The sequence below is a fragment of the Impatiens glandulifera genome, chromosome 2 (assembly GCF_907164915.1).
Source record: "Impatiens glandulifera chromosome 2, dImpGla2.1, whole genome shotgun sequence".
NCBI classification, from domain to species: Eukaryota; Viridiplantae; Streptophyta; class Magnoliopsida; order Ericales; family Balsaminaceae; genus Impatiens; species Impatiens glandulifera.
Window position 1 is genome coordinate 21,980,150 of NC_061863.1, and position 23,537 is coordinate 22,003,686.

A 23,537-nucleotide genomic window follows, 5' to 3' on the forward strand; every position below is an offset into this window, starting at 1 on the left:
CATTAACATATGTAAACTTTTTTTATTAGATTATTATCTTTGTTTTTGAATGTGATTTTTATTTGTAGAGTACACATCCTTATGAAGATTGTTTTTTCATTTCTATTCAAGATGAAATGAAATTATTTCATATACCATCTGAAGACTTAAAGATGACTAATATTGTAAGTAATTTCTCCAATATTTTAGAACATTCTCATTTTTTGACTACCTAACCATATGACATCTTAAATAAAATGGTCATTTTTGTAGATCTTCTTCCTTATTTTAAAACATTCTCATTCTTATGTTTTCTGCATCAACATGAAAAAATTAGAAATTCAAATAATTGACAACATTCAATTGCTAGAAGGTTTACATTATGAGGAAAAATATGACACATCTCAGGCCTTGGTATTAAACTGAATTTTTCTATCTAAAAGTGTTTATATTTCACATATATGTTTATATTTTTTTGCCTTGGTAAAACATAAACGTGCTTTTCTGGACTTCATGAAGAGTGTTGACTCAGTAGCAATCAAACATACAAGAAACATAAAAAGCTTTGGAGATTTTCGGCGAGATCAGCACAATTGACACGATCGACACGTTTGACAAAATCAACACGATCGACACGTTCAACACAGTCAGTACGGTCACGCAATTTAGTTGATTTGGTAGTCATCTATGGGAAATGTGGCTAGAGTAAAGATCGTCGGCACGTTTGGCATGTTTAGCACGTTCGGCACGTTTGGCACGGCTGGCACATTCGGCACATCAAGAAACATCGGTTAAGGTTTGAACAAGGTATTCGTTCAAGATTGTTGCTCTGACTTTAATCTCCTGTTCTGAAGTCTTATTGGAATATAGATAAAAAGAAAAGCAACAAGGCGAAAGAAGTGCATGACTTTGTTCTTAAAGGAATCAACGAAACTGCAAAGAAGAAAATTAACAAAAAAAAATTGAAGAAGTGATGAATGAAAAAAGTGCAGGAAAGCAACAAAGACTCAATTGCTGCTCAAAAGCCTTTGGAAAATAATGCAAGTATCAAGGAGAAGAGAGAAGGAGTTTGGATGATAGGGTATAATGAAAGAGCCGATTTATTTGGATTAAAAAATCAAATCACCAAACTCCTTATGCATGCTAAAAAATGAGAGATTGTACTTAGTAAGGAGAAAATGCAAAACACAACCGTCCAACTTAACATTCACTATTTCTAGGACTAAAATTTACTCAAGAAGGATGAATACGAAGTGATAGTAAAATAGTTTGTTACAACAATGAGGAAGTTAATGAAGGCTCCTAAATAAAAAAACTCATACTATCAAAAGTAATTCTACATGGAAAATTAATGAAGTTTGGAAGAACAACATTGGGAAAAGGCTAAAGATCATGCACACAAAGGAAAAATCTACAATGTACAGACAAAAGTGGAGGTACTAAACTCTCATTTTGAATTTAAATTGCCTACTATATTAGAAAAAAATTGTGTTAAGGAATATGAAAATGTAGTGGTGGGAAACTGCATAAGAAAGAATAAAGTTTCCTTCCTAGTCACCAAAGAAGCACTTATGAAGCAATGGGAGGAAAATGGACTGGAGAAAATTTCAGTAAATGTACATGATCTCTACTTTCTAAAATTCAATAAGTGATCAAATCTGGATGAAATTCTGAAAAATGGGCATACATATATTGAATCCAACTGCATGAAGTTGGAAAGATGGTCTAAAGATTTGAACCTATTAAGCAAACCTAAGGAAACAACTCAGATATGGTTCAAACTTTGAAATATTCCTGCACGCATGTATAATGTAAAAGCTCTTAGTCATTTTGCAGGTTTATTGGGTAAACTATTATATATGGACCCAATTACTAAAGGAGGGGAACATCTTTTGTTTGCTAGAATTAGCATTGAGGTGCATCCTCGAAGTACATTGCCAAATAAAATGATAGTGATAGACATGAAAGGAAAATCTACTGACATGAGAATCACTTATGAGTGGAGGCCGCACATGTGTTCATTCTATAATACATTCCAACATGCCAGCACGAAATGTGCTCAAGCTAAGAAAGAAGATTAAAGAATACTGAAAGGCCAGGAAGAGAAAAAATAGGAAAATAAAATAAATGAGTCTACAATCAAAGAACAAAATGTGGAGGAAGAACAGGAAGTTGAAGCCAATGAGCACTCTAAAAAGGAAGAAAGCAATGGGATTGAAGAAAAGATGGTAAAGGGGACTCTAATTAAGAAGAGAATAAAGGTTGTAATGAAACAAATGTTGAGGAAGAAGAAGAAAGTTGATTCTCAAACAAGTCAAGCTGTAGTAGAGAAAACCAGAGAGGAAAATACTCAGACTAATCAAGTTGAAGCAGATGATACTAAGGCTAATGCAAAGGATACTAAGGTTGATGCAGAGGATACTAAAGTTGATGCTGAAGGAATCAAAGGAAAGAATCCTGAAATTCAACATAATCAAATTGAAGAGATAATTGAGAAATTATAATCAAATCAAGTTGAAGTGGTTGCCAATGAAAACAGAGAGGAATCTAAAGTTGCTGAGGATTTTAAAGCTGAAGCTGAAGGAAATGAAGACAATGATCTCGTAATTCAAGTTGAAAACAACAAGGTGAAGAACCCAGAAATCTTAAAGATCTATCAAATCAGAACGGGTTCATATAAAGAAAGAAATCATAATAAGAATAGACAGTATTCATCAACCTCTTTAGTTCATCTCCTTTCTAAGGGGAAGGATAAGAGGAAGGACGAGGGGAAGAAGAAGAGGAAGACAACATGTTAAAACAACAGGTTGATATGGAAATAAAATACTAATTAGGATTTGATATAGTTTGTAATCTTTGTTTGTATTCTCTTTTTCTTGTATGTTTTTATTGCTACTAATTAGGTTCTTTAGGGTCGTTTGATTGTCATTATTTAATCATTGTTAGAATTTGTCTAGATTTGATTCTTGACCCTCCTTCTTTTAGAATTTTAATAAAATGGTTTTAACCGTTTTCCCAAAAAAAGAGTGTTGACTCAAGTATCGTCACTTCAATAACTGAATTCACGTTCAACGTTTTCAAATTTCCTTGGCAAAACCCAAATAATATAACAGATTGTGGAATCTACTCTATGTGACAACTGGAGACATATACAGGAGATGAAGCAAGATTGAATTATCCTACGAACAAAGAAAATGTAAGTTATACAAGTTTAACATGTTAATTGTTTAACATTTTGATTGTTTGAAAATTCTCTAAACTAATGTGCTGAAACTTATTTTTTTGAAGTGTAAGGGAGTAATTGAGGCGTTGAGGATAAAATATGGTGCAACAATCTTGATATTATTATTATTATTATTATCTAATTTGAATTATATTATCAATTTATAAAAAAAAATTGTAGATACAAATGTGATTGAAGACCATTCTGAATCTCCCTCTCTCGTCTCTATTTTAGTTTAATTTGAAGACTATACTTATGTTTAATATTAACTTCAATTTTTGTAACCAAATTTAATTTTTAATATTTGCTAGTTTTTAAAAATGTTGGATTTTAAAAAGAATATTTTATTTTATGACAAATATATTTAATTTTTAGTTTTGTGTGACGTTTATGTAGTAACTATATTAAATTATTATTTTTTGTTTAAGTTAATATGTTATTTTAGGTATAAATGGTATAATATTGATATCGTACCGAAATTAAGGTATACCAAAATCAATGTAAGGTAAGGACAAAGTCGATCCCGAGTTTTGGACTGCCCCAATCCCACGTAGAAAAAATGTGAATTTTTTTTATTATCCTAGGCCTAGTTTAAAAAGTTCATAAAAAATATTGTTTCTAGTAAGATTTGAACCTATAAGAAAATAAAAAATATCAATTCTTATCTTGATCCAATATGCTACAACATTTATGTTGAAAAACCAAAAATTTTAACAAAAAAAAACTTATATTTAGTAAATGGGCTGCCCTAGCCCGGAGTCTTATTGGGCTTACCCAATGCCGGCTCTGGGAAATGTGTGAATATTTCTATAATGAAGTTTTTGATAAAGTATGTAGGGATAAAATGTTAAGGTTATGTGGGAAATTTGATGAAATGATCCTAATAACTACTTCAAATGAGTTGGTGACCAGCGCATAAATTATATTGTGCTGGTGACCACTTAAAAATTTTTGGACGAAATTGCTCCCGTTGCGAGACGCAACCAGATGCCTGTGAAAAGTCCTTTTTCGAATGCATCTCGCGATTGCGTCTCGCGATTGCGTCTCACGATTGCGTCTCGCGAATGTATCTCGCGATTGTGGACTTTTCAAAAATAAAAATTGCGCTCGCGATTGCCGGTTGCTTCTCGCAACCAGGGTTGCGTTTTGCGATTGGTGGACTTTTCGTCAAAAATATATGAAGTGGTCACTAACGTATTTAAAATTATGCGTTGATCACCAGCTCATTTACCCCTATTATGAGGGTCATTTCGTCAAAATTTCTTAGTTAGTACCGACCTAACTTAATACAAAATTATATTGCACAATTATTAAAAAATATTTATAAATTAGTTTATTTTTTCTTATTATATAATATATATATATATATATTTTTTATTAATTTTATATTATTAAAATTAATCTAAATGTGTTTTTTAACGCACTAAACTAAATCAAATCATTTAAACAACAAATAGACAAACCAAAATTATAGAAAATGAAAAAAAAAATTTGAATGAACTTTTTTCTAAACAAAATCGGACCAGACCGAAGGAACCGAACCTAACCTACTTCCTAGCCTAGACAATAACTGTTGGACTTTCCTCTCTAGCGCTTTAGCCTCTTCGGTGTCGGCCCTCTGCATTGGCGATTGTTCTCTTCTTCTGAAACGAAGGCGAATAATCCGAGTTGTCAAGGTTGGAAACTTTTCTTGATTGCATTTCTGAAGGACATCGTGAAACTAACAGATTTGCAACCATTTGTTCCGCTTCAAGCAGTAATTTTGGTTCTATTCTAGGGCTTCTAAAGATCCGGTCCTTATATTTGGAGATTTAGTAAGCTTACCATTCTGATTCACCTGCTTACTCTGCATGCATTTGTCTCAATTCTCTAATGATGAATAATCTCTAGCTGTTATTGGAATACTGCAGGTATGTCCGTTACTATTTTTGTTTTCTTTGTACTCATTATTGAAAGTTTCTCAGTAGAGTCTAATTAGGGTGATTTCAATTAATCTTTTGGGCAGTGACTTGTCTATCATGCCTCGTAAAGTATCCTATGGACTGGATTATGACGACGACGCATATGACTATGAAGATTATGACTATGATTATGATGAGCAAGAGACGTGTAAGTTTACTTTGTCTGATTTTTGCAATTTATAAAGTTTATTCCTTCTTATTTTTCTTCTTTGGTTCTGTTTATAGTTATGATTTTCCCCTCTTATTTGGATATGAAACAAGGTTTTACTATTGTTTGAATATTAGGTCAAATTATGGTCCCTCTTACTTTGAGGATGTAGTTGTGATTTGATATGTTTTGAATTTATTGAGATTAGAGTAATATTTGTATAATTTAATATGGTTATGTTATGAACAAGAATCTCTATTGTGTGTGTATGAAAATACTTCCAATAATACTTCTTTTTGATTTTCTACAACCACGATAAATGGTTTTGACATTTAAAGGCTTCTCCTTTAATCTGGACTATGTTGTCATTAAATCTTACTTGATGAATTAGATTGTGACACTAAATGAAATGTTATGCATAATGGTTTAGTAATGAACAATTTAGATGCTCATTTCTTAGGGTTGGTATGATATGGCAAGATGTTGGGATCACTGTTTTAGCTTGAAAGTATGCGTTAAAGATTGTATCATTGCAAATTGGGGCAAAGTTAGTATATTCTGAAATTGGATAAATCACCCGTCTACACTCTACATCATTTATTGACATACTTTTGTGGTAATATTGTTGGGTCAGTGCTTCTTTGGTTTAGCCTATAGACTTGGATCAGATTTAAATTGATGATAATTGCAATTTGTCATTGCATGGACTGTTAAGCTCTGTCCAATCTATTTACATATTGATCTAAACTTTTTGGCATTTTTTAGCGTTTCATTCCTTATATGATATTTAAATCTGTGGCCACAGATGAGGCAGCTCAGACAAAACAACAGCCTCTGAAAAAGGTTGGTGTGTGGCAATGCCCCATCTGTACATATGATAATGAAGATGATACTTCTGCTTGTGACATATGTGGTGTTCTACGTAGTCCTTTGGTGAAGGCTTGCAGTAACGGAAGCAGTGACACAGGTACCTTTTTTTTACACTTCACCCTTCACTATTTTGACGTAGGCACAGCCAATATTAAGTGATAAATACTGAATTTTAAGTGCCGAATGAGTGTTCGATACTGAATATTTGTAAGTTGATGTGATAAAATATGGAACTAATGTTGGGAAAGTACTTAGAGTCTATATGATAATAATGTAAGCTGATTATTTTTCAGGGTTAAAAGTTGTCGTTTGGTCACTCTTAATAGATTACTGTTATTTTTTTAGATTAGTTTGAGCTGATCTAAGTAATTAAGTGATTTTAAGTAAAAGTTATTAAATGAACTTAATTGAAATAAACACTTAATCGTTTAGATTAAATGATAAGTTCTTTTTATCAAATACGGTCATAGAAAAAAATATCCTTGATTTTCATTATGGTTTTCTATATAATAAATATTATTATTTCTTTCACTGTTGCTCTTCTGCATTGATGGAAAAACAATTTCTCAACCGAGTTAGACTAAAAGTTATAACTCAACAATTTGAAGTGATAGAGTCCATTTCATGTCATGGCCATTTATAGTGTAGGATTTTGTTATGCAGTTGATGGCATGTGCAAAGATTCTGGAGTATCTATAATGGCCAAGTCCCTTTTTGCATCATTGCCGCATTCAATACCAAGCAAAGCTGTTACTTTTCAGCACGGTGATACTATGAATGAAGAATCCAATAGCTTCCAAAAGCACGGAATTATGCCTTCTCATCTATTATATAAAGATTTTTTGTCACAAAAACAACGATTTGATATAGGTCTGCATATGTTCTAGTAATGTCTCCTCCAATATTAAAGAACATTTTAGGACCTGTAAATGAAACCTTTGGTTCACTTATTTTATTAACCTTTCATTTTTTGGCTCCTGGAATAAATCTTTAATCCTACCTGTTTGATGGTAACAGCACCTTTCAAGTTTGACGTCCCATCTCCAGATGAATTAGTATCAAAAGGGTTGTTGAAATCCTTTAAAATGCCATCAACAGGTATATCTACCTGATTATGTTTAACTTCTTGAATCTTCAATCTAGAATCTATATATATACTCATATATAGTCAGGGTAAACCTCTTTCATGAAAGGAGATGACCCTCTTACATTTATTTTAGACCAGGGTTCTTTTCCCTTGAGGGGGGGCTAGCACAATATCCTACTCCCATCACCCTCACTTAAATCAAGGTGATATAAATGAAATTGAACCCGAGACATCAACCTCTTAGATCAAGACTCTTACTTGAGTTGGTAATGTAGCCCTCTTTCAAAATCTACCTAAAACATTACTCTCCTTTTTAAACTCAACAACGTGCCCCTGTAATCACAATAACTGTCTAAAAATAGAGTGACCTACTGGCCATATTTACTCCAGTTTCTGGAGTATCATTTGAAGTATTATGTTTTCTTGAAAGCTATATTATGTTAAATATAGCTTTTCAGTATCTTCTTGTATTACTAGTTAATTGCTCATTGGGTTCTTTTTCCATTAGTTTAAATTTATATTTCTGTACAAGCAACAGTTCCAAGTATTTTCATTCGACCTTATTATTTTTAATAACTAATAAAGCAAGATGAACGATTAGTTACATAAACACCTTTTGTTTTTGGATCTTTATTTGGATCCGGATAAGTTTTGTTTCAAACATGATCTCATATGGAACGAGATATTTGACTGAAAAAAGTGTTTCCAAATGGGCCATTTTGTATCATATCTCTAAATATTACATTAATAGAAATTTTATGGTCAGATGAATAAATAAAGTTTTGACATTCGTTTACGTCTCTTCCTCTCTGTAAGATTACCCTTTTGTTTTTGATAACCTTCTACTGCTTAAAATAACGGGATCTTGTGAGGTGTTGATACTTTTCACTAATACTTTGAATCGAGTTCTTTATCTAGAAGTAAGAATCCTTCGGTAGGAATAGAATTAATTGCCTACACTAAAAAAACAATTTTATCTTGCAGTGAAAGTCAATAGGTCTTCCTCAGATGTTCCTTCAAAACTGAAACAGGAAAAAAGCACTGTTTTGCCATCCCAGTCGGCTTCTAAAGTCTATGTTAGCAGTGAAGAGGACGCTGTATCTTCTAAAGATGGAGGCCAGCCACAAAGTCTCACGAGTAATCTAAATAGCATGAATTTGAATGCCAAAGCTGGCTCCTCTAAGAATGCACGCACTCGAGGAGCTGCATCTCAGGCTAAGTATAAGCCTGAGAAGTGGATGTTACCTGACCAAGCTGAAGATGGACTCGCCCAATTAAATCTTGCAATAGTTAGTTGTTAATCCCTTTGCTCCTCTTTTTACCATCTCAATAGCTAGTTTCCACAAACTATGTTTTCTTACCATATTTTTATTTGGCATTGTAGGTTGGTCATGTTGATTCTGGGAAATCAACACTCTCTGGAAGGCTGTTACATCTCTTGGGACAAATAACGCATAAGGAAATGCACAAATATGAAAAAGAGGCTAAGTCAATGGTAATCTTGAGCCTTATTTTATTGGAAATTCGTAAAGTTAAAATTGAAAGTTTTTTTCCTTAAGGTATATAAGATTGTTTTTGGATCATGATCCGTAGTATGATTTTTGTTGTTTTCATTTGTTATTCAAATGATTTTGTAGATTATAATCTAAATTATAGTGTAATCTTTTGCTTCATGGATATAGTTGATCATTGTGATTTTTGGCCAAATCATGATCAACATGAATATTTTTATAACAAAACTATCTGATTTGTTTTCTATGCTGTAAATTTGAGATCACTAACCCATGTTATTGTTAATCAGGGAAAGGGCTCGTTTGCTTATGCTTGGGCATTAGACGAGAGTGCGGAGGAAAGAGAAAGGGGGATAACCATGACAGTTGCGGTTGCATACTTTGACACCAACAAATATCATGTAGTTGTTCTTGATTCTCCTGGCCATAGAGATTTTGTACCCAATATGATAACCGGTGCAACTCAAGCAGATGCAGCAATCCTCGTTATTGATGCCTCAGTTGGTGCCTTCGAAGCAGGCATCGACAGCTTTGGAGGCCAAACGAAGGAGCATGCTCACCTCATTAGAAGTTTTGGTGTTGATCAAATCATAGTTGCTATTAACAAAATGGATGTTGTTCACTACTCTAGAGACCGTTTTGACGCTATAAAACAACAAGTCACAATGTTTCTCAGATCGTGCGGTTTCAAAGATTCTTTTATGACGTGGGTCCCATTGAGTGCTATGGAAAACCAGAATTTGATAGCTCCTCCTAATGATCCACAACTCTTGTCCTGGTTAGTCCCCTGTCATTTGATTGTTATTTCTATCACTTAAATGAATCCAATTTACAACTCTAGTTTCTCAAGTAATAGAGACCATATGGGCCCATTTGGAAATACTTTATGGTTTGAATACAAATTTAAACAAGAAACCTTTAAATAAATTTCTTTGGAAACACTTTCTTCTGTAGTTCATCTAGATTCAGATCCAGTTAAGACACCCTTTTTGAAATAGAACATAGTCACTAGTGACGGCTTTATATCTTAACATATTTAAACCAGTTCTTTTGAAATTGAATTTTATGCTATTTGAGACCTTGATTTGCAGGTATAAAGGTCCTTATCTATTGGAAGCTATAGATTCTCTCCAGCCACCTACAAGGGATTACTCAAAACCCGTTTTGATGCCCATATGCGACGTTGTCAGACTGCAATCTGCTGGACAGGTTTCAGCTTGTGGAAAGCTGGAAACAGGAGGTCTTCGAAGTGGCTCCAAGGTATAATAATATTGAAAGCTTCCTTCTTCCCTTCCCTTGGCTTGCTTCTTGTTTATGGTCTAATAAGTAATAAGAAACATCAAATAAGTTCTTTTTGTTTTGAATAACATTATTCAATGGCACATAAAGATGACTCCCAAAACTATTTAGTGGGACTTAACAAGGATGGTGACCTAACTTTAGGTTATGTGTTCGAATCTCTTCCACTCAATCATTGTTTTTTATTTTAGTTTTGATAAACTATTATTTTATTTGACATTTAAATAACTAATGTATACCACATATAGTATGTTAGAATTGCAACTTGATTGAATTTTAATTTCTTGCAACTATAATTTTGTTCAAATGGTTAGTGTTTGTTCTTGTTTACTTGCTAAAAAGTTTTTGTTCATCAAGCTTGTAACTACCATTGCTACCAAAAATAATTTTTAAAATTTTTATTTGGTGGATTGTAGGTTCTGGTTTTGCCTTCTGGAGATATCGGGACAGTGCGATCCTTGGAGCGAAATTCCCAATCTTGCTCCGTCGCGAGAGCTGGAGATAATGTTTCTATTTCTCTTCAAGGCTTTGATGTTAACCAAGTGATGGCTGGAGGTGTCCTTTGTCACCCTGATTTTCCAGTTGCAGTTTCAAATAATTTGGAACTTAAAATTCTAGTTTTGGATATCGCCACTCCAATTTTAGTTGGATCTCAGGTACAAGAAACAAAAATCTGTAAACCACCCTCTCTTTTTTTCTAATCCCAGTCTTTATTTTTGTCTCTAATTACTACCATTAATCTAAAATCCAAAATCAGTTAGAGTTCCATATACACCATGTGAAGGAGGCGGCAAGAGTCTCCAAAATATCATCACTACTAGACCCGAAGACAGGCAATGTTAAGAAGGTGATGCCTCGATGCTTGACAGCAAAACAGAGTGCGATAATAGAGGTAAAAACTAAATTCGAACCCATTTTTTAATTTCAATATTTTGAGTGGCACTAGTTGAATCATATATTAATATTACTTGCTATATATATAGGTGGTTCTTGAAGAATCAGTTTGTGTAGAAGAGTTTTCTAAATGTAAGGCGCTTGGAAGAGCTTTCCTGAGATCAATGGGAAGGACTATTGCTGTTGGCATAGTAACAAAGATATTAGACCAGCCTGAATAGATGGATCTATTACATTATGTTACATTCGGAATGGGACCAACTGTTTTTGGTTCGTTCTCGATATTTCTACGAGTTTTATGCCGAATCATAATCAGACGTAAACAGCCCAAGAATTTGTTCGGAAACAAGTTTAGTGTTCTTTTATTTTGTACAATAGTAATTGGATTTAGCAATTTCTAGATTTACTTTGGTTTGGGTATTTTTCACTTGTGCTTTGTTTTCCCTATAGAAATGTAGTTGTATCTCATTGAAACTCTTTCAAACAAATATAAAAAATCTAGAATGCATATTGTTTTTGTTAATAACTCAATGAATTCATTATTGCCATGTCTTAAATTTGATATTCATTGTAATTTGTTTTTTTTTTCTTGGTTGGTTGAGTGCAAAAGCTGGTTAGGACATGTTATATAGGATCTTTGGACTGTCGAGGTCTCTTTCGACTCTCAAGCATTCCTTCAGAATCATCTTCCTGCTTAGATGCTGGTGGGTAGAATTTGTTTTGGATTGTTCTTTCAGGCCAGTAAGGTCTCTTTCGACTCTCAAGCATTCCTTCAGAATCATCTTCCTGCTTAGATGCTGGTGGGTAGAATTTGTTTTGGATTGTTCTTTCAGACCAGTAATTGAGCTTCGGCTAACCGCAGTTGGCTGAGAATGATAGATACAGTTTATCATGTTTAGGTGAATTGTTTTTCTATGCTCTAGTTACTCAACTGGAGTTGAAGAGGAAAATTTGATCAAATGACCTCCCTTGAAGAGGGAAATTTGACCAAATGACAATGCATAATTTTTTTACTTGTGATGGGTGACCACTATATATTTTTTTTGACGAAAATACCCTTATCGCTTAAAGCGATGGACCTTTTCGTCACGCGATGGGAATATGTTTTTTATATAAATACTAATTTTTTTTGTTCTGTTATTTTCATTTCTCTTTACTCTGCATTCTCTCTCTCGCGACAGAACGACGGTAGAACCCTAAACGAACACATCATACATATCGACGACAAAAACCCGTTCTAATATAATGTGATTGGTTCGATTTATATTCTTATTTCTATTATGTTCATCTTCAAATGCTAAACCATGAGGTTATTCTTATTGTTCATCTTATTGTTCATGTTCATATTGGTTGTTCATCTTGTCGATGATGATATTTGTAGATGATGCTTTGAATCGGTTCCGTTTCAAAGAAGATTCATGTGATTCTCGCGAATGGCCGTCTCTTTTAGCAAAGGGCCATCTCTTGTAGCGAAGGGCCATCCCTTGTAGCGAAGGGTCATCTTTTGTAGCGATGGGTCATCCCTTGTAGAGAAGGGCAATCCCTTATAGCGAAGGACCATGTAGTGATGGGCCATCCCTTGTAGCGAAGGGCCATCCCTTGGAGCGATGGGTCATCCCTTGTAGCGAAGGGCCATCCCTTGTAGCGAAGGGTCATGTAGTGATGGGCCATCCCTTGTAGCGAAGGGTCATCCCTTGTAGCGATGGGCCATCCCTTGTAGCGAAAGGTCATCCCTTTTAGCGATGGGTCATCCCTTGTAGCGAAGGGCCATGTAACGATGGGTCATCCCTTGTAGCGAATGGACATCCCTTGTAGCGATGGGCCATCCCTTGTAGCGAAGGGCCATCCCTTGTAGCGAAGGGCAATCCCTTCTAGCGAAGGGCCATTTAGTGATGGGCCATCCCATGACATCGACACTGTTTGCGTTTCTTGTTTGTAAATCTCATCTTATTTTTGCCAAAAGACTGACCACGTATTTATTTGTCTTTAGTTTTGCTTGTAATCTCATGTTTTGTTTCTTTTGTATAACTAGCATTGTTTGTTTGTCATGTCTATTTTAAGGATGTTTTTCACATTTCTATGTTTGTTTAATTAAAGACAAAAATCAATGATCGTGCACGCTTCTTCGCTTTGTTTTTTTCTACAAGACGATACATTTTAATTTTATCAATGATCATCAGATGCACACAGACTATTCTTCATACACTGTATTCTCTAAATAAGGTAAGTTAAATGTTCAATAAGATTGTACAACTATTGACATTGATATGGACCGGTGAGCAAACGGGTAAACCCAACCCGTATTACCCAACCCATATTCAACCCAAATTAAATTTACCCAACCCATAATTCAACCCATATTATTTATTAATATGGGTTGGGTATGGGTTGGGTTGAGTATGGATTGGGTAACCCAAATTATTTTAGTTTTATTTTTTTATTTAACATGTATTTGACTAATTTAACACATTTTTATTCGTTTAACACGTTTTTCACGTTTTTGATATTTTTAATATGTTTTTCACGCGTTTAACACGTTTTTGGCACGTTTAACACATTTTGACACGTTGAACACGTTTTACATATTTTTGGCATGGTTAACACGTTTTAAACATGTTTTTGACACGTTTGACACGTTTTTGACACGTTTTTTCACGTTTTCGACACATTTAACACATTTTGACACATTTTTGGCACGTTTAACACGTTTTGACACGTTTAACATATTTTTCACATTTTTGACATGTTTCACACGTTTTTGGCACGTTTTGACACGTTTAACACGTTTTCCACGTTTTTGACACGTTTTGACATGTTTAACACGTTTTCGACACGTTTAATACGTTTTTCACATTATTGACACGTTTCACACGTTTTTCACATTTTGGCACGTTTAACACGTTTTGACACGTTTAACACGTTTTGACACGTTTTGACACGTTTTGAGACGTTTAACACGTTTTTGACACGTTTTTCACGTTTTCGACACGTTTAATACGTTTTCGACACGTTTAATACGCTTTCGACACGTTTAATACGTTTTTCACACATTCAACACGTTTAACACATTTGACACGTTGGACACTATTTTCATGTTTTGACATGTTTAACACGTTTTAACACGTTTGACACATTTTTCACGATTACGACACATGTAACACATTTTGACACATTTTTCACGTTTTTGGCACGTTTAACGCGTTTTGACATGTTTAACATGTTTTTCACGTTTTTCACATTATTAACACGTTTAACACGTTTGTAACATATTTAACACGTTTGTAACATGTTTAACATGTTTTCACACGTTTTTCACGTTTTTGGCATGTTTAACACGTTTTGACACATATTCCACATTTTTGGCACGTTTAACGCGTTTTCCTCGTTTTTGGCACATTTTGATACGTTTAACACGTTTTTGACACGTTTAACATGTTTCACATTTTGACACGTTTAATACGTTTTCACACGTTTAATGTCAAACGTGTGAAAAACATATTAAACGTGTCAAAAATGCCAAAAACGTGTTAAGCGTGACAAAACGCGTTAAAACTTATCAAAACGTGTTAACGTGTAAAAAAACATGTTAAACATGTCAAAAATATGTTAAATGTGTAAAACGTGTTAAAATGTCAAAAACGTGTTAAACGTGCAAAAAACGTGTTAAACATGTTACAAACGTATTAAACATGTTAAACGTGTTAAGAATGTGAAAAACATGTTAAACATGTCAAAAACGTATTAACGGTACCAAAATGTGAAAAACGTGTCAAATATGTCAAAAACGAGTTTAACATGCCAAAAACGTGAAAACATATTAAATGTGTGAAACACGTGTTAAACATGTGAAAAACGTGTGAAAACGTGTTAAACATATCAAAAACGTGTTAAAATATTAAAAACGTGTTAAACGTGCCAAAAACGTGAAAACCATGTTAAACTTATCAAAAACGTGTTAACGTGTTAATTATGTTAAAAACGTGTTAAACGTGTCAAAAACGTCAAAAAAACGTGTTTATTTTGTCAAAAACGCGTTAAACATATTAAACATGTCAAAAACGTGTTAAACATGACAAAAACGTGTTATTAGTATGAAAACGTGTTAAACATGTCAAAAACTTGTTAAACGTGTCAAAAACATAAAAACGTGTTAAACGTGTGAAAAACATGTTTTTAGTGTGAAAACGTGATAGTTATATTAAAAACGTGTTGAATGTGTGAAAAACGTGTTAAACGTATCAAAAACGTGTTAAACGTGCCAAAAATGTGAAAATCGTGTTAAACTTATCAAAAACGTGTTAAACTTATCAAAAACGTGTTAAATATGTTTAAAACGTGTTAAACGCGCCAAAAACGTGAAAATCGTGTTAAACTTATCAAAAACGTGTTAACGTGTTAATTATGTTAAAAACGTGTTAAACGTGTCAAAAATGTAAAAAACGTGTTAAACTTGTCAAAAACGCGTTAAACGTATTAAACATGTCAAAAACGTGTTAAACGTGACAAAAACGTGAAAAATGTGTTAAACATGTCAAAAACGTGTTAAACGTGTCAAAAACGTGAAAACGTGTTAAACGTGTCAAAAATGTGAAAACGTGTCAAAAATGTGAAAACGTGTGAAAAACGTGTTAAACGTATGAAAAACGTGTTGAACGTGTGAAAAATGTGTTAAACGTGTGAAAAACGTGTTAAACATGTTAAACATGTGAAAAACATGTTATAAGTGAAATGTGTTAAAAATATTAAAAATGTGTTAGATGTGTTGAAAACGTGTTAAACGTATGAAAAATATGTTAAACATGTCAAAAACGTGTTCGACTTAAAGTTGGAAGATGATTAGTTTATATTGGATTAATAATAGAGAATTAAACTAAATTTATATAATTTGGGTAATTTGGGTAACCCTAACCCAACCCAAATTAAACTCAACCCATACTCAACCCAACCCATACTTAACCCAACCCATATTAACCAACCCAAATTAATATTTTGAGTTTGGGTTAGGGTTGAGTTTAGGTAAACCCATATTATACTCACCCCTAGATATGGTTGACTTGGATCCAGAGTTAATTTGTTCAATTTATGCAATCAAAAAGAAATCAAGATGTCCAAAAGAGAGAAAGTAAATTATATTCTTACTAACAAATAACAATTGACAGTTACTTATTCAATCACTACAGAATTGAAACATGAAATAGGCAATTAATTATTCAATCCCAAATTGTATTCCTATTCTTATAGCAAAATACATAGGCGCAACCATGACAAACAAATGTTTTAAAGCAAAGAAGAACGAAAAAAGAAATCCTCCCATCAAGTCATTCCCTTATTCAAGAAAGGGATAACCCATCGCTAGAAGGGATGACCCTTCGCTACAAGGGATGGTCCATCATTACAAGGGATGGTTCATCGCTACAAGGGATGACCCATCGCTAAAAGGGATGGCCCTTCGCTACAAGGGATGACCCATCGCTACAAGGGATGACCCTTTGCTACAAGGGATGGCCCATCGCTACATGACCCTTCGCTACAAGGGAAGACCCTTCTCTACAAGGGATGACCCTTCGCTATAAGGGATGGCCCATCGCTACATGGCACTTCGCTACAAGGGATGACCCTTCGCAACAAAGGATGACCCATCTCTACCAGGGATGGCCCATTGCTACAAGAGATGACCCTTCGCTACAAGGGATGACCCATCGCTACATGACCCTTCGCTACTAAGGATGGCCCATCGCTACAAGGGATGGCCCTTCGCTACAAGGGATGACCCTTCACTACAAGGGATGACCCTTCGGTATAAGGGATGGCCCATCGCTACATGGATCTTCGCTACAAGGGATGACCCATCGCTACAAGGGATGACCCATCGCTACAAGGGATGACCCTTCGCAACAAGGGACGATCCTTCGCGAGAATCACATGAATCTTCCATAAAACGAAACTGATTTAAAGCATCATCTGCAAATATCATCATCGACAAGATGACCAACCAATATGAACAAGAAGAACAATCAAATGAACAATAAGAACAACCTCATGGTTTAGGGTTTGAAGATAAATATAATGGAAATAAGAACATAAATCGATCCAATCACATGATATTAGAACAAGTTTTCGTCATCGATTTGTATGATGTGTTCGTTTAGGGTTCCGTCGTCGTGCCGTCGCAAAAGAGAGAACGCAGAGTAGAGAGAGAAGAGAGAGAAAAGAAAATAACGAAATGATTTTTTTTGTATATTTATATAAAGAACCTATTTCCATCGCGTGACGAGAAGGCCCATCGCGTTACGCGATTGGGGTATTTTTGTCAAAAAAAATATAAAGTGGTCACCAGCGCAATTAAAATTATGCGCTGATCAACAACTCATTTAAGACCCTTTTTAGGGTCATTTGGTCAAATTTCCACCTTTCAGTTGATAATAGATCTTTCGGATGAAAATGGTGGAGAAGAATCCTATAATTGATTGTAATATTGCTATAGATAAAGAGGATAAATGATTCATGCATAAATCAATTATAAATGTATAAACCTTTCAGAAATGATTTGTGAGGGAATTTGGGGAATGGAATGACGTGACGCAATTTGATTCGCTGGAAAATTAACAATTTTTCTCTCAATTTTCTCTCTCTCCTTACCCTTTATCATTTTCTATTCAGTGATTTAGTGACGTTCATTTTCTCCCACATTCTCTCTCCCAAATTCCCTCACCTATCACTCTTCTAAACCTTGATAGATTATTTATGTGAACATATTGTTATTAATTAGATTAAGGTATAAAATTGAAAAAATCACCAAGGTTGGTAATTTCCAACTAAGTTAAAAGATTATTTTTATATATAAGCTATAATTTCCATTTTATCAGTTTATAAGCAAATTCATTAAACTCCAAAATTCTTTATATTCACTTAACCTACTAATAACCCGAGTCAACCCGAGTCTGTTTTGTTTGATGTGGTGCCAATTTAGTTTTATCAGATTTTTTTGTTACAACACTTTTCATTTTAAATAGGGAGTGGTAATTTGTTATTTTTTTTTTATTGTATTGGTTAAAAGTAAGTTCGTTTCGACCGGGTTGTATACTGAAAATGTATAACTAAATCTTTGACATCGATTTCAGTTTATTATTCGGTTAGAAAACTAATTTTGTTCGTTAAAATTATTTGCTAAATTATATAAAATATATCTGAATTTGTTTATGAAAATAGTAATATATAATAATAAACTATATATAAGTTATTTTTATAAATTTTTCTATAAAAAAAGGAAAAAGGGTGTCTACTATTATTATTGTTTATAGTTTTTAAATTCTTAATTTAATTAATAATTAAAAACTTAAAATTCTAGCATCAATCAATGACATTTATATTCTGATGGATTGATCAGTTGACTAATATTAAATCTACAGTTCAACGGTTGTAAAACATGTTCATTTGGTTTAGTTAGTTTAGTTTATTCTAATTTGGATTTGTTAGAATATTAGAAAGATGGTATTAAATTGTTATATTTAGATATCTAGATAATAGATATTACAATCAACATATAAAATACTAATATAATAGAATAATATAATATTGATATTATCACAATTTATAAAATTTTCATAATATCTTATATATATATATATATATATTATTTTATATATAATATTCCTCCTCAAATTCAAGATTAAAACATTTGAACAATTTGAGGTTAAAGACGAGATGTTGAAATATTGATGATGTATTCTTCAAACTTCAGAAACTCGTGAGCTCCATCCAGTTACAAGATGATAGTGTGTTGACTAATAAACTAGTGAAGATATAAAATCCCACGGGCATTGGATACTGAGGTAAAACAATAACCGAATTAACTCCAAAGTTACTTGTGAGTTTCGAGATCCATTCAACGACGAGATAACAATATGTTACATAAAAGAAAACCAACGAAGAATTAAAGTAGAATCTTATATGGACATAGAATGTTGGGGTGAAACAACACCTGAAAAAATATTCATCATAACGAAAGGATGACAGAGTGTGTTAACTAAATAACTAGTAAAAAATCGCATATGATTAGATTAAAACAATAAAAATATGGGCATTGACTATTGAGATAAAGTAACAACTAAAAACAAAACTCAGAGAATATGATTGCTGAAGAAAATAAAAATCAACATAACTATTTAAAAGAAAAAAATTATTATTAAAAAATATAATAATAATTAATAAAATTTTATTAGAGGCCTCCATCAATTACTAAAATAATCATCCATAAAATTAGATTTCATAGTTAAGAATAGTTTGTTAAAATAAAGAGATAAATTGTATTGAAATATAATATTAATATTATCACAATTTAGGTATATATTATTTTATATTTTAACGGATTTGATTTTGCCTTGGATGTGTTTATATTTATATATATATATATATATATATATATATATAATTTTTTTTTTATTTTTTTTATTTTTTTGAAAAGGAGTTGTCACTTTGCTAGTTCATCAACAATGTTTAGTGTTGATCTACAATATTAATAAAAGAAATTTGAGTTAATTAGACATGATTTCATGGCAATATCTTTATAAGCAATATATATATATATATATATATATATATATATATATATATATTTATTTATTTATTAAAAGAGGAGTTGTAACTTTGCTAGTTCATCAACAATGTTTAGTGTTGATCTACAATATTAATAAAAGAAATTTGAGTTAATTAGACATGATTTCATGGCAATATCTTTATAAGCAACATATTTTCATTGATTTATTTAGACTGTGTTGCTTAAAAAGATGGTAGGGTTTCTCATACATATGAGAAAGTTATCGTTTTCTTTACTCTAATAAATTAATTGTGATTCAAACAACTTTGAAATTTCAATACGAGATGTGTTCACAAATCCCAAATAATATTTCAATGAAGATGCATTATAGAAATGAGGGAATTTGAGGAGATGACCCAAAAAGAGGCATAAATGAGGAAAGTGAGGGTCACTAATTTAAATAGCCCTGGTGATCATTTTTTTCTGACGAAAATGTCTCTATTGCGTCACGCAACCTGAGGATGCGTGACGCAATTTTTTATTTTTTTATTTTCTAAAAAAATTTAATTATGAAATTTTTTGGACGAAAATGCCCCAGTTGCGTCACGCAACCTCAGTTGCGTTACGCAATCGCGTCACGCAACCCCAGTTGCGTTACGCAATCGCGTCACGCAACCCCAGTTGCGTTACGCAATCGCGTCACGCAACCCCAGTTGCGTTACGCAATCGCGTCACGCAACCCCAGTTGCGTTACGCAATCGCGTCACGCAACCCCAGTTGCGTTACGCAATCGCGTCACGCAACCCCAGTTGCGTTACGCAATCGCGTCACGCAACCCCAGTTGCGTAACGCAACCCCCGTTGCGTCACGCAACCGCGAGACGAAAAAAAAAAATTTTTTGAAAAAAAAAAATCCGATTACATTACGCAAAGGTACAATTGTCATTAAAAAAAAGAGGGTAACCAACACTATTTAAATTATCCACCCACACAAATGGTAATTCACCGTATCTAAAGGGTCGTCTGCTCAAATTCCCCGATGCAACTATAATATCAACTCTCATTTTATCAATTATAAAATCAGTATGTCATTCTTTTACTTATACATGATAAGGGTTTGTTTGATATTTAGTTATTAGGATAAAACCATGTTTTTATCTCAAAATTCAACCATCCTATTAATTATTTAATCAATTATTTTATTAATTTAAATATTAAAATTATCATTTATTTTTTATAAATTAATTATTAAATAAAAATATAGAGAGGAAGATAAATTGATCAAAACAAAATTAAAAACTATCTTTTTCTTAGTTTTAACCGAACAAAACTATCTTTTTCTTAGTTTTAACCGAACAAGAATATTTAGAGAAAAAACAAACACAACTCCATTAACCACTTTCTCAAACTAAGTTTAGTCACCCTTAGAGATTGTTTGATGATGTAATATGTTTTTTTTAGTTTTTTTACTTAAAAAAAACTTTCATTTTTAACTGTCAAATTATTCATTGATTAATCAAAATACAGTACTAAAATATTTTTATTTAATAAGATTTAAATTTTAAGTCAATAATTGAATATCTAAGATTCTAAATATAATCTAACTTTGGATTAATTAATAAAATCAAATCAAATAAAAAAAACCAATATGATATCAATTTAAACTTTTTTTATTAAATAAAAATATAAAAATTAAATATATATTTAATATTAATAAATTATTATTATTTATAAAATATAGTAATTTATAGACAATAACTAAAAAATAATTAAATTACTTTAACAATATATATATATATATAATTAAATTACTTTAACAATATATATATATATATATATATATATATATATATATATATATATATATATATATATATATATATATATATATATAATTGTTTTCTCATATATAATTCTTCTCATATTTAAAGTAAATAAAATTATATTCAACCAATTAAATATCATGAATAAATATTAATTAAAAATAAAATTTATAAACTTTAATATATTAAGTGAACTATGACAGATTCAGGTTATTTGGATGATTCATACTAATTTTGAAGTGGGTATTTTTTTGGTAAAAGAATTAAAAATCTTAATATATAAGAATAAATAAATAATAATAATTTAAAATAAAAATTATTTTAATATTTTAATTATTAAATTGAATGATGTGAGAAAGGAAAAAGATTTATATGATATATTTTTGTTACAATTATTTAACTCATCACAATAGAATAAGGCATGTATCTATTACATGTTTCGGTTATCACATAAATTCTAACTATAATGATTTTTATTATATTGAGACCTTATATTTAATCTTTTTGATTAATGATTGAATATTTTATTCATATCAATCGGTATAATGATTCAGCATTTCTTTGTCATTTTTGAAGGCTCAAACTATCACCAATCATCACATTAAATTAATTGATAATATACTTCTTATATACTTCTAATTTATGAATAAATCTTTTATGATAAGAAATTTTGAGCTTTCTTGAAAAGATTTTTTTTTTTAGAATGTTTGGGATCATTATTATTATTTTCTAAAAACTATTTGGAAATATTTTAAATCTCAAATAATATAACCTGATATTTAGGTTTTCCATCATTTCCATATATTTTTTAAAATGACCAAAATGGCCTTTGTCATTTTAATTCCAGATTATTCAAATTATCTGATTTACACTAAACAAAACTTTGTAATTAATCATAATTTTATTGTAGCTCAATAAACAAATTAACTCTTTCAAACAACCTCTTAGTCTCTTAATCCACCACCTCTGTGAATTTGTATCATATTCAATGTTGTTTGTATGATTAATTTATCAGCAATTTATTCCAAACACTTTTAATATTTAGACTTTTTTATATCAACAATTCTGTTTAGAATCAATTTACTGTTGGTAGTATTAATGTTGATCTATCCTTATCAATTCTTATAATGAAAATTTTATAGATTTTAAATAAACTCTAAATTTTACCAATTTAAAAATACTTAACGATTTAAGGGTTCAAATCACATGCTACAATCTTACTCTGTTCCACGTTATCAAAACGATGTCGTTCGGATAATGTGCTTAACATATTTAAAGATAAACGAAATTTCTTCCCGACTCCTACAATCCTCTGCTCTCTTTCATTTTCTCTATTTCTTTTTCCCTCTTTCTCAAGCTCGCAGAGAACCCATCCCTCAATTCTTCTTCTTCAAATTTCAAGCTCATTTTTCTCAAACTCGCAAGCAAGCAATGGGATGAACAAATGGGATGAACAAGTATTTGTAACAGACGATTTGAGCTCCATTAAGATTAAAGATAAATCTACTTCAGAATATTAAAGTTAGAAGTAAATTCATTTTTTAGAAGACAAGTGAAAGAGTTTACTAGTTTATTGTTGGAATTTTAAACTAATTCATAAATTCCATTAATGAATAAAAATGTAAATGAGTAAATAAAATCAAATGAAACTCAAACGGAGAGAAAGAATTAAAACACTGTCTAACTAAGAGATATTGTTTATAATATTGTAAGTTGAACAGAGGTTGTTTTGTTCAACATAGTGTTAGCTAGATCAGTAAACTTTATTTGATTCAAAGAGTTTTGTGAATCCTTCCGGTTGTGGAAGAAGGGGTGACGTAGGAGAGTTTGCTCCGAACATCCATAAACACCTCTCTGTATTCTTTATTTTCTGCCTATTATCTTACACTAGTTCAAAGTTTCAAATCCGACGAACACTTCCACAGTTGAAATCGTTTCAAGAGTTCGAAAGATTTGTGAAGAATAAAAACATATTTTAACTTCTAACAGAGTTAAAATCGAATCGTTAATCGTTAGTTGTTATCAATAGCCAGACCCTAGTCTCTATTGGTACCACCGATCCTATCAATTGGTATAAGAGCCTCGTTTTCTATTCTCAGGCAACAAGAACCTGAATCATGTCTGTCATCAAACAAATTCATATACTCTCAAAAGAAAACTACGATTATTGGATGATGAGAATGCAAGGTCATTTGTCTGCCCTTGAT

At 32.0% G+C, this 23,537-nt stretch overlaps 1 protein-coding gene across 3 annotated transcripts; it reads left to right on the forward strand.

The window, feature by feature from the left end:
• Window positions 1-4,787: 4,787 nt before the first annotated feature.
• On the forward strand, window positions 4,788-11,494 carry LOC124925991 (HBS1-like protein). 3 transcript variants are annotated; one of them, XM_047466143.1, is made up of 12 exons: window positions 4,788-5,112; window positions 5,208-5,311; window positions 6,117-6,278; window positions 6,845-7,051; window positions 7,199-7,279; window positions 8,253-8,557; window positions 8,653-8,763; window positions 9,070-9,557; window positions 9,871-10,039; window positions 10,495-10,734; window positions 10,836-10,970; window positions 11,062-11,494. In XM_047466143.1, exons 2-12 carry the CDS (start codon window positions 5,221-5,223, stop codon window positions 11,191-11,193), a joined length of 2,121 nt encoding a protein of 706 aa, XP_047322099.1. In that variant the 5' UTR covers window positions 4,788-5,112; window positions 5,208-5,220; the 3' UTR covers window positions 11,194-11,494. The 3 variants fall into 3 exon arrangements, with proteins under 3 accessions (XP_047322099.1, XP_047322100.1, XP_047322101.1); XM_047466144.1 differs by lacking the exon at window positions 6,845-7,051 and having other exon boundaries at window positions 4,789-5,112; XM_047466145.1 differs by lacking the exons at window positions 6,845-7,051; window positions 7,199-7,279 and having other exon boundaries at window positions 4,789-5,112.
• The last annotated feature ends 12,043 nt before the right edge of the window (window positions 11,495-23,537 follow it).

Coding starts and splice junctions, on each gene's coding strand:
- LOC124925991 (XM_047466143.1), top strand. CDS start 5,221: ATGCCTCGTAAAGTATCCTATGGACTGGATTATGACGACGACGCATAT. Junction 7,052..7,198: donor AAAACAACGATTTGATATAG/GTCTGCATATGT, acceptor TGATGGTAACAG/CACCTTTCAAGTTTGACGTC. Junction 8,764..9,069: donor AAAAAGAGGCTAAGTCAATG/GTAATCTTGAGC, acceptor ATTGTTAATCAG/GGAAAGGGCTCGTTTGCTTA.